General features: G+C 41.3%; 1 protein-coding gene across 6 annotated transcripts; it reads left to right on the forward strand.

Annotated features, from left to right (window-relative positions):
• The first annotated feature begins 326 nt into the window (after nucleotides 1–326).
• Nucleotides 327–8,468, forward strand: LOC106024807. 6 transcript variants are annotated; one of them, XM_013139147.4, is made up of 6 exons: nucleotides 327–3,221; nucleotides 5,400–5,702; nucleotides 5,854–5,973; nucleotides 7,233–7,385; nucleotides 7,984–8,034; nucleotides 8,141–8,468. In XM_013139147.4, the coding sequence occupies exons 2-6, from the start codon at nucleotides 5,435–5,437 to the stop codon at nucleotides 8,407–8,409; spliced, it is 861 nt and encodes a 286-aa protein (XP_012994601.2). In that variant the 5' UTR covers nucleotides 327–3,221; nucleotides 5,400–5,434; the 3' UTR covers nucleotides 8,410–8,468. The 6 variants fall into 5 exon arrangements, 5 of the variants coding, with proteins under 5 accessions (XP_012994601.2, XP_034144849.1, XP_012994602.2 ...); XM_034288958.1 differs by having other exon boundaries at nucleotides 5,538–5,702; XM_013139148.4 differs by having other exon boundaries at nucleotides 327–764.
• The last annotated feature ends 3,828 nt before the right edge of the window (nucleotides 8,469–12,296 follow it).

The raw sequence follows: 12,296 nt of genomic DNA on the forward strand, positions 1-12,296 counted from the left end.
GAAACGGAATCTATATAGAGTGAATATACAAAGTCTACACACCCCTGTGAAAATGCCTGGTTTTTGTGATGTAAAAGAATGAGACAAAGATAAATCAATTCAGAACTTTTAATGTGACATATAATGTGAACAATTCAATTAAAAAACAAACTGAAATCTTCGAGGGGGAAAAATGAAAAATAAAAACAATAACCTGGTTTCATAAGTGTGCACAACCTTTTATAATTAGGGATGTGGCTGTGTTCAGAATTAACCAATCACATTCAAACTCATGTTAAAAAAAAGACATTACACACCTGCCATCATATAAAGTGATTAATCACAAATAAAGTTCAGGTGTTCTAGTAGGATTTCCATGACATTTTCTCAAGAACCTGGCATTTTTACATCACAAGAACCTGTGTGTAGTAGAACAAGATAGTTCAGGGTTGCGTTAAAGTGCAGCAGGGAAACGAGGCGATGGCCACTAGAAGGACGGTGACGGAGAACAATATGGCTGTGATGTGAACAGGGGATACGTTCTCATAGGCGGAACCATGACCTACCTTGCATTTAACACACCTGTACTTTCACTTTTGTTTCTGTTCAACTCCCGTGTTATTTCCCGTGTTATATCGTCTACACAAAGGAAAAAGGGCACTCACATTGCTAACAGAAAGCCCACATTTGCTAAAGCCACATTTTATCTCTCAGTCCCAAAAGTTCAAGGTCTCAACATTTATTTTAAATACCAGTGTGGAATGTGTTGTACCATATATCCTTTGGTAAGATGATTTTCTTGTCCTACTGCCTTAAAATGATGTTGTGTGATTCATGACTGCTCCTGCTCAGTTCTAGTCTAATTATATATCTCTAGACCTCTGTTATTCCACCTCTTGTACGCAACTGTAACTGTTAGAAGCACTTACTACTTTCTTAGACAAATTACTGCTACACATTTATTGCTTATTATCAATGTTATTTTCCTTGTCTTCCTAAAATGTTGTGCAGTTTATTACATTAAGTTGTTGCTTGAAGGGTCAGTTCACCCATTTTTATATGTTGAGGAATGATTTACTATTCACGCATTTAGTGTTAATTATGATTATTAATTGTGTTTATGTTGTTAGTATACAGTGTTCAGTCATAAGATCACTTCTGGGGCTGTAATGGCACATTTATTGTATCCATGCCATACGGTATGGGTTCTCATTATGGTACGGTATGGGGTCTCATTATGGTACGGTATGGGTTCTCATTATGGTGCGGTATGGGGTCTCATTATGGTACGATATGGGGTCTCATTATGGTATGGTATGGGGTCTCATTATGGTACGGTATGGGGTCTCTATGGTACGGTATGGGGTCTCATTATGGTACGGTATGGGGTCTCATTATGGTACGGTATGGGGTCTCATTATGGTACGGTATGGGGTCATGTCACTGAAATCAGCTATAACCTGTTATTTATTGCTGATATGACTGGTCAAAAGACCAAGAAAAACCCCAAGAAAAATTCTACAATTTAAACTCCCCTGCTGAGAATTCAGTATTCATGGGAAATATACCATATTTCCGTAATATGAATACAAAAATACTGTACAATTTGAGGTCATATGGTTATAATCTGACACATCGGGGCTCAACGTTAACTTACTGGCCCCAAAAAATTAATTTACACATTTTTTTCCCTCCTTCCAAAAGTTGTTATTTATGAGTGTTACAACAAATAATCAAATACTTTTGTTACATAACATGTTTTATCCTTTATGAAATGCATTCAGGATATATAAAGAAATATTCATTTTTATATTTCTTTCATCACATTTCTCAGTCGTTCTCGCCTACCATTGGTCTTGGTCTCGACTCAGACTCGATTTGCTTCAGCCTTGGTCTTGACTTGGTCTCGCTTTAGGTGGTCACCACCTTTAGGTGGCAACACTCCCTTTTCGGGACACGAGTGGGATATGATCACTAGTATAGCCAGTAGGAGAGGCCTTAATTAGGGCAGTAAATTCATCAGGCTTCAGACATATTTCACACAAGCCAATAAACATCTGGTTTATGATCAGTGGTTTATTTATTTACTTCAATTGCTTTTGGAGCAGGGGATCTAACAAGGAGTCCCATTTTGAGATGCGAGGTAATACAGTCATTTTTATTTGTAACCGAGGTGGAGGAAGGCTTTATCTTAATTAGGTTGCTATTGTTAGCAGTAGCACTACATTGTTTAACTTTTCTCAGCCTGGAACGAGTCACAGTTGCAATAGGCAAAACTATAGTAACTACTCTGGCTATTGACAGACTCCACTATGCTAGGAGGCTGGCTAACAGTGAATAACAATATCTCTGTACTCTCCATAATTGCCCGTTTTAGATTTGGGGCTATGACGGTGGCTATGCCCTCCTGGTAAACCGTGTACGATTGGCGGCTGATTCTTTAGTCTAATACGGTGGGTAGTGGAATTGCCGATTACTAAAATTTTCAGTTTTCCTGGGCCACCGGTAGAAAATGCCTGCCGATCATTCCCCTCCGTAGACGGCTCGGGCCTTGAAAATCTGTTGAAAATATCTGTCGGCTCTAGCAGCGACCCAGGTTTAACTAGTCGGCAGCATTTCTTCCCATTGACCAAGAGTAAGTTCTTGCCTGGCTGCAGGGGCTGTGCCGGGGGGCAAACAACACTATCGTTTCTTCCTGGAGGCCCGAGCCGTCAATTGAACAACCGTTCAATTGAACGATAAAACTGAGTCAGTCGTTCACAAGTCTAAAAAGTTGTGTAAAAAGTCAATACATAAAAATAATACGTTGGTAAACTCGTGATGGTGGTGTGGGGGTGAGGAAGGAGGAACCAAATACAGGAGAAGTTGACGGAACACAAGTGAATTATTCCCTGCTGACAGATGCAAAACGATAAATAACACCAGTCAACTAGCTGCATAAAGCGGGCATATGAGAAAGCACTGTGGGTAAGGCTTATGCTACCACAATAAGCAGGCACACAAGCTAAACCTTGACATAGGCGGAACTGTGACACATTGCCTAGCTTGCATTTAACACATCTGCACTTTCACTTTTGTTTCTGTTCAACTCCTGTGTGATTGGCTGTCTTCTACACAAAGGAAATACAGCACTCACATTGCTGAAAGAAATTCCACTTTGTTTAAGACACATTTTTACGAAAAGTTCAAGGTCTCAACATTTATGTTAAATACCGGTGTGGAATCTGTTGTACCATCCTTTGGTAAGATGATTTTCTTGTCCTACTGCCTTAAAATGATGTTGTGTGATTCATGACTGCTCCTGCTCAGTTCTAGTCTAATTACATATCTCTAGACCTCTGTTATTCCACCTCTTGTACGCAACTGTAACTGTTAGAAGCACTTACTACTTTCTTAGACAAAGTACTTCTACACATTTATTGCTTATTATCAATGTTATTTTCCTTGTCTTCCTTACATTTTGTGCAGTTTATTACATAACAAGTTGTTGCTTAAGGAATGTTTTATTCTTCAGTGAGACATAACACTTGTAGTGTTAATTATGATTATTAATAGTTTTTATTGTGCATTATTATTATGTTGTTAGTATACAGTGTTCAGTCATAAGATCACTTCTGGGTATGGTACGATATGGGGTCTCATTATGGTACGGTATGGGGTCTCATTATGGTACGGTATGGGGTCTCATTATGGTATGGGGTCTCATTATGGTACGATATGGGGTCTCATTATGGTTCGGTATGGGATCTCATTATGGTACGGTATGGGGTCTCATTATGGTACAGTATGGGGTCTCATTATGGTACGGTATGGGGTCTCATTATGGTATGGGGTCTCATTATGGTACGATATGGGGTCTCATTATGGTTCGGTATGGGATCTCATTATGGTACGGTATGGGGTCTCATTATGGTAAGATATGGGGTCTCATTATGGTTCGGTATGGGATCTCATTATGGTATGGTATGGGGACTGGGGTCTCATTATGGTACGGTATGGGGTTTCATTATGGTACAGTATGGTGTCTCATTATGGTACGGTATGGGGTCTCATTATGGTTTGGTATGGGGTCTCATTATGGTACAGTATGGGTTCTCATTATGGTGCGGTATGGGTTCTCATTATGGTACGGTATGGGGACTGGGGTCTCATTATGGTACGGTATGGGTTCTCATTATGGTACGGTATGGGGAATGGGGCCTCATTATGGTACGGTATGGGGTCTCATTATGGTACGGTATGGAGACTGGGGTCTCATTATGGTATGGTATGGGGTCTCATTATGGTACGGTATGGGGACTGGGGTCTCATTATGGTACGATATGGGATCTCATTATGGTACGGTATGGGGTCTCATTATGGTTCGGTATGGGATCTCATTATGGTACGGTATGGGGTCGCATTATGGTACGATATGGGGTCTCATTATGGTTCGGTATGGGATCTCATTATGGTACGTTATGGGGTCGCATTATGGTACGATATGGGGTCTCATTATGGTTCGGTATGGGATCTCATTATGGTATGGTATGGGGTCGCATTATGGTACGATATGGGGTCTCATTATGGTGCGGTATGGGGTCTCATTATGGTACGGTATGGGGAATAGGGCCTCATTATGGTACGGTATGGAGACTGGGGTTTCATTATGGTATGGTATGGGGTCTCATTATGGTACGGTATGGGGACTGGGGTCTCATTATGGTACGATATGGGATCTCATTATGGTACGGTATGGGGTCTCATTATGGTTTGGTATGGGATCTCATTATGGTACGGTATGGGGTCACATTATGGTACGATATGGGGTCTCATTATGGTTCGGTATGGGATATCATTATGGTATGGTATGGGGTCGCATTATGGTACGATATGGGGTCTCATTATGGTTCGGTATGGGATCTCATCATGGTACGGTATGGGGTCTCATTATGGTATGGTATGGGGACTGGGGTCTCATTATGGTACGGTATGGGGTTTCATTATGGTACAGTATGGGGTCTCATTATGGTACGGTATGGGGTCTCATTATGGTACGGTATGGGGACTGGGGTCTCATTATGGTATGGGGTCTCATTATGCACCAAACTAATGCAGCTGCTAACACCTTAACTTTTAACTCATCCATGCCTACATAACCCAGATGTTATATATTAGTTTGTACCTTTTATACCCAGATACTTGCCGTAGTTGGATGCATAGAGAATGTTGGGTAATGTGGTTGTAAGTTTAAACACGTTTGATATAAACGGGTGAACCAAGTACTGCCTTCCGACACATTATTACAATTTTGTTATGAAGACTTGGTTATGAAACCGACAAGACATAACAGACATAAAAATGAATCTTCTCTCTGCTGAATAGAATGCCAGACCTCCTAAATGTGTGCAACTCACTAGTCCATCTCATACCTATTTCAGTTCACAGGTACCCCCACTAAATTAGCATTTAAACCATGGAATTCCTGGAGTCAACAAAGACAGACCTGTGCCAGTGGTTATCAACAGGTGCTCAGTATATCATTGACAAGTGTGAAGATATTTTATCTGTTAAACAAGGAAAGGCTGTGTGCAACCAAGACACTGATGAAAAGAAGATCAACATGCTGTTGAAATGTATTATGGAAAGGGGAGAGAAAACATGTGAGGAGTTCCTTGAGATTCTGAAGAAAGAGCAAAAGCATTACCCGAGCCTTCAACAGCATTTCAGCAAGAACATGGATGGTAGAAACAGAAAACAACATTTTTACTGACTAAACACATAATTACTAACAATGAAATTGTTAGAATAAAAAAACATCAGATAAAAGTGTGTTCTATAGTGTAAGGTAATAACATGCATACAATAACATACAATGTTTTTAATTCACATCAGGTCCAACAGTGTATGCGGATTGCAACAGCATCGTTGACACCCGAAAAGTAACCAACGTCCAGGTTAAAAAAGACTTAAACATGAATGCAACTGTTCAAGCAGGAGAGATGAATCCATCTGGTGAGTGCAACTATCAATAAGCCAAAATGTTCATTATAAGGATGTTCAATAAAAGCAAGCATCAGACAATAACACAATTGAATATTAACTATGTTAATGTTTGTTTTACTTAGTCTTCTTTCATATTTGTACTCCGTCTACACTGATCAGCCCGTAAAATAATGAGAGGTGAAGTGAATAACAATGATAATCACGTTATAATGGCACCTGTCCGTGGGTGGGATATATTAGGCAGAAAGTGAACATTCTGTCCTCAAAGTTGATGTTTTGGAAGCATGATAAATGGGCCTAAGGATCTGTGCGACTGGGTCAGAGCTTCTCCGAAACTGCTGCTCTTGGAGTGTTCCCGGTCTGCAGTGGTCAGTACCTACCAAAAGCAGTCCAAGGAAGGAAAAGCGGTGAACTGGCAACAGGGTCATGGGCAGCCAAAGCTCATTGATGCACGTATGTTCTGATCAAACAGATGAGCAACTGTGGCTCAAATTGCTGAAAAAGTTGTAGTGATAGAAAGGTGTCAGAACACACAGTGCATCGCAGTTTGTTGCATGTGGGGCTGCGTAGCCGCAGACCAGTCAGGGTGCCCATACTGACCCTTTTCCACTGCCGAAAGCGCCTACAATGGGCAAGTGAACATCAGAACTGGACCTCGGAGCAATGGAAGAAGGTGGCCTGGTCTGATCACCTGGAGAACAGCTGGCACCAGGATGCACTATGTGAAGGAGGCAAGCCGGTGGAGGCAGTGTGATGCTTTGGACAATGTTCTGCCATTCATGTGGATGTTACTTTGACACGTACCACCCACCTAAGCATTGTTGCAGACCATGTGCACCCTTTCATGGCAACTGTATTCCCTGATGGCATTGGCCTCTTTCAGCAGGATAATGTGCCCTGCCACAAAGCAAAAATCGGTCAGGAATGGTTTAAGGAACACAACAACGAGTTCAAGTTCTTGACTTGGCCTCAAAATTCCCCAGATCTCAGTCCAATCGAGAATCTGTGGGATGTGCTGGAAAAACAAACAACGTACAGGACTTAAATGATCTGCTGTTAACGTCTTGGTGCCAGATAGCACAGCACACCTTCAGGAGTCTAGTGGAGTCCATGCCTCCATGGGTCAGGGCGGTAAAAGGGGGACCTTCAAAATATTAGGCAGGTGGTCATAATGTTATGGCTGATCGGTGTATTTTCGAATGTATATACTATTTTTGTTAAATATATGAAAATTGGCAATTTTGGTTGATGCAAAGTATCTCTTTCAGGAGTTAACCACAGCCAACTACCCCAATGTGCAGATATGGTTGCAACCAACAGCAGTTTTATATTTGCATCAGAAGTATCAAACTGTACAATTGATGGAGACTTCAATATGTCTTTGAGACAGGCCCCACCCCCAAATGCCCCACAATGTCCAGGTAAGCTATTTAGGCAGGTTTAATATTTACAGGTCTTAACCTCAGTGTTAGTTTGCTGGAATGCAAGACGGCTTTAAAATTTAAGCTGAGGGCACAAACATGTATCAATCAGGCTTTTGAATTTGAAATAAACATTATTGTTGTAACACAAAAAAAATCAGAGCAAACCGTGGACTTGTAGAATGTAGAATTTACTTGTATTGTATTTAATAAAAGATTCAAAACTGAATTATTGCTTATTTTAAGAACCCATCCACTTATTAGAATCCACTTATTCTGTAGAGCATGCATGTTCACTCCAAACATATGATTGCCAACAGAAAGTATGTAGAGCTTACGAGCTTCTCAGATCCAGAGGCGGTTGTGATCAACATGATTGAAGATCATTCTATAAAATTATCTCAGTTCCTTGACATAATCAAAGAAAGTTAATGAAAACCATCCTGAACTTAGGAAGTGGATGAACAGCTTAGTCTGACCAGGTTGCACAAGTTAATAAATATTCAGATAAATGTTTTGGAACTTTGGTTGCAATAATTGTTGAAGCAAGAAAGAGAACAATTGTAAATATATTCTTCTTAATATCATCCATTCTCAGGACCTTCTGAGTCAAAGGAGAGTAAATTAACCTCAACATGTTCCATTGCAGGTAGGTAAATGTTACATTGCCATTCATGGCATTGTCTTTGTAATCTGTACAATAAATAGATTATTTGAAATTAAATGTAACATATTTTTCCTCATCCCTGTGACAGACATACCTGGGTTTTTGAAAAGAAACCGTGTGATTTTGATCAGTAGAGTTAAAAACGTGAAGGCCATTGTAGATACCATGCAGAGCACGGTTTATCCAGATGAACTGGCCGCCAACGTTAATGCCCAGTCGACAACACAAGAGATGATGCGGTTGATTCTGGACACTGTGACGAGCACCGGGGCCATGAAAGCCCTGATAAAAGCCCTTCATCTTCATCAGAAGGATGTCATGGATGACCTGATGAGGGACAGTAATAATACTCACTAAGTTATTGTTCGTGTATATTCATGTTTAAGTAAACATAAATACATTAATCAACAACTGGATTCTACATTTCTAAGCTTTTCTTTCTGCTTCTGAAACATAAATGACTTGATTGTCCTCTTGGGTAAAACATTTTTTTTTTAAAGTTGGGAACTTAATCTTAAATGCTTGTGACACTGTGTCATTACTTACTGTGAAATTAATAAATAGTGTGGGAACATTTACTGAATGTATTGTATGCATGGCCCTTATGGTATATTAGTCTAGAAACAAATGTTTTACCAAGGTTTGCAGGTTCTTCATTAGCATTACTTAATAGTAAAAAAAACGTAATTTAAAGCATTAGTGACCCTTATTAGGTGTGTTCACACAACCTTAGCTTAGGGCTAAGAGCCTCCTAAGCTCTGGGCTAAGGGTCTCTTAAGCCCATGGCTAAGCAAGTGTTCACACTTGCATATTTTGAAGTGGGCTAGCACCACCCTTAGCCTAGGTCTAGCTGGCCCTGCTCTGGAGCAGGATTAGCAATGACTTTTCAGGGCTAGCCCCAGAAACACAGTGACAAAATAACCCATTTTAAACGGTGTCAAGAACAAAGGAATATAATGTTTATTGTCCAATCACAACATCTGTCCTTTCACTTAATTTACATACGCTCTAGATGCGCGCCGTCACCAGCAGCTCCGTACTTCTGTGTCGGTCCTTTCACTCTGCAAGCTTTTGTTGTTTCATTATACATGGGAAATCTTAGCGATCTAGCAGAGGCGTCGCTAGGATCACAATACATTCGGGGCTTAGCCCACCCGCCCCGCCTCGGACAGAAAGTACAGCGTTTTGAATGTACATGCGGAAAAAATTGATGTACATGTTAGCGGCCTACACGTCTACATTGTCATAATGCGCAATCTGATTTATAGAAGAATAGATCATGGGATATTTTTGTATTTTTATTATTTTTGGTCAATTTGAGATCCGGGGCTATTCATAAAAGAATTGCGGCTATAGCCCCGGACGCCCAGACCTAACGACGCCACCGCGAACTAGTTATTGCAGCTTACTTTGGACGTAAATCTTGCAAATATGTGTCGTATGTGGGTGGTTAGAACTGCAATTTATACCATGCCTGTCACGTATGCTGGATGTTTGTGTAGTTGGTGAGCTGTAAAAACTGACACCCGTGGGCTGGGATACTACGTGACGGCGATTGCGTAGAGGCAGGTGACTGGTAGCCGACTGATTAGTGCAGATGGACTTTGATTGGCCCAAGGACTGATAAAGCGGACGACGGGGAACAGAGTGAGAGGAGCGGAACGCGGAGAGAGGTCGGAGGTCGGATGAACCTCTCCCGAGCGATCGGACCAGTAGACGTTATACCATGCTCAACGCTTGCTAAGTATAATAGAAAGGAACACGGTTACTGAGTGAGTGTGACCCCGACAGATTGCGAGCGGTGAGGATTATAGCGAACGACAACTCCACCAGGTCGATTGGGAATCGGAACAGGTACCTAGGGTCACTGCCCGTTTCCAAGTGTATTTTATTTGCACTGGAATGTATCTTCGAATAGGGCAGCCACTCTTCCTCCTTTCATACCATTTCGACACATTTTCATATAACCAAATATTTCCGGTGCGGTCTCATTAAGAACAGTAGCACTACATCAATAGATGTTATCACAGTCCTCTCTGTGTCAATATATGTAACCACAGTCCTTACGGGTGGCTCTGTGCACCATGAAACTTAAAATGGAATCTTAGTTTCACTTCACAAATGTCCTGTTTCTTAATCATAATGTCATGGTGGTGAGGAATGAGGAAACAGATGCAGGAGAAGTTGACGGAACACAAGGGAATTATGTATCAATCCAATGAATGTTTCTTTGCTTACAGATGAAAAACGATAAATAACACAAGTAAACTACCTGTATAACGCAGGCATTTGAGGAAGCACTGTGGGTAAGGCTACTACATAAGCAGACATACAAGCTGACACTTGACATTAAACAATTCTGAACAGTGAGAGGCAACAGATGTGGTGAGACAATAGGGAACAGGTGTGCGTAATAGAACAAGACAGTACAGGGATGTGTTAAAATGCAGCAGGGAAACTGGATGATGACCGCTAGAAGGCCGTCGACGCAGAACGATATGTGTGACAACTGCGCCCTCTGCTGCTTCACCTCCCCCTGCAGCAGACGGGCTCCAGCGTCACCGGCCTTCTGACACCACCGTCCATCTCATTATGCATTTCACCTGTGTCTTGTTTAGCGCACCTTGTTCTCATCATTCCCCCCAGTATATATGTTCCCTCTGCTTCCCCTGGTATTGTGTGTTATTGTCTCGCTATCAAGAAGAGCGTTGTTGCGCTTCGCCTATTTTTCTGTTTTACATTAAAAGAAACCACTACAAGTATCGCCTCGTTCTCCTGCTCCTCCTTTCACCTCCGAAGCCGTCACAATATGGCTGTGATGTGATCTGGGATACGTGGTCATAAGCGGATCTGTGACACATACCTTGCATTTAACACACCTGTACTTTCACTTTTGTTTCTGTTCAACTCCCGTGTGATTGGCTGTCTTCTACATAAAGGAGAAACGCCACTCACAAAAGCTACTTTGACTTTCGGACCGAACATTTATGTTAACTACCAGTTTGGAATCTATTGTACCTTATACTCACCTAAAGGATTATTAGGAACACCATACTAATACTGTGTTTGACCCCCTTTCGCATTCAGAACTGCCTTAATTCTACGTGGCATTGATTCAACAAGGTGCTGAAAGCATTCTTTGGAAATGTTGGCCCATATTGATAGGATAGCATCTTGCAGTTGATGGAGATTTGTGGGATGCGTATCCAGGGCATGAAGCTCGCGTTCCACCACATCCCAAAGATGCTCTATTGGGTTGAGATCTGGTGACTGTGGGGGCCATTTCAGTGAACTCATTGTCATGTTCAAGAAACCAATTTGAAATGATTCAAGTGTGCCAAGAAAACATCCCCCACACCATTACACCACCACCACCAGCCTGCACAGTGGTAACAAGGCATGATGGATCCATGTTCTCATTCTGTTTACGTCAAATTCTGACTCTACCATCTGAATGTCTTAACAGAAATCGAGACTCATCAGACCAGGCAACATTCTTCCAGTCTTCAATTGTCCAATTTTGGTGAGCTCGTGCAAATTGTAGCCTCTTTTTGCCTATTTGTAGAGGAGATGAGTGGTACCCGGTGGGGTCTTCTGCTGTTGTAGCCCATCCGCCTCAAGGTTGTGCGTGTTGTGGCTTCACAAATGCTTTGCTGCATACCTCGGTTGTAACGAGTAGTTATTTCAGTCAAAGTTGCTCATCTATCAGCTTGAATCAGTCGGCCCATTCTCCTCTGACCTCTAGCATCAACAAGGCATTTTCGCCCACAGGACTGCCGCATACTCTATGTTTTTCCCTTTTCACACCATTCTTTGTAAACCCTAGAAATGGTTGTGCGTGAAAATCCCAGTAACTGAGCAGATTATGAAATACTCAGACCGGCCCGTCTGGCACCAACAACCATGCCACGCTCAAAATTGCTTAAATCACCTTTCTTTCCCATTCTGACATTCAGTTTGGAGTTCAGGAGATTGTCTTGACCAGGACCACACCCCTAAATGCATTGAAGCAACTGTATGGGCTGAAATATGTGCCACCAGAAACTGAATTTGAATTATTTATATTTGAATTTAAATTGCTAAACTTGAATAATTGCATTGAAAAACTGAATTTGAATCACATAATTTGAAATTGTATTGTTTAATTTGAATAATTGCATTGAAAAACTGAATCTGAATTTTATAATTTGAAATTGAATTTATTCGTTTGGATCCGAAGTCCAATAAAATGTGATCCTCACTGA

This window comes from Esox lucius, chromosome 20 (genome assembly GCF_011004845.1).
Source record: "Esox lucius isolate fEsoLuc1 chromosome 20, fEsoLuc1.pri, whole genome shotgun sequence".
Taxonomy (NCBI): domain Eukaryota; kingdom Metazoa; phylum Chordata; class Actinopteri; order Esociformes; family Esocidae; genus Esox; species Esox lucius.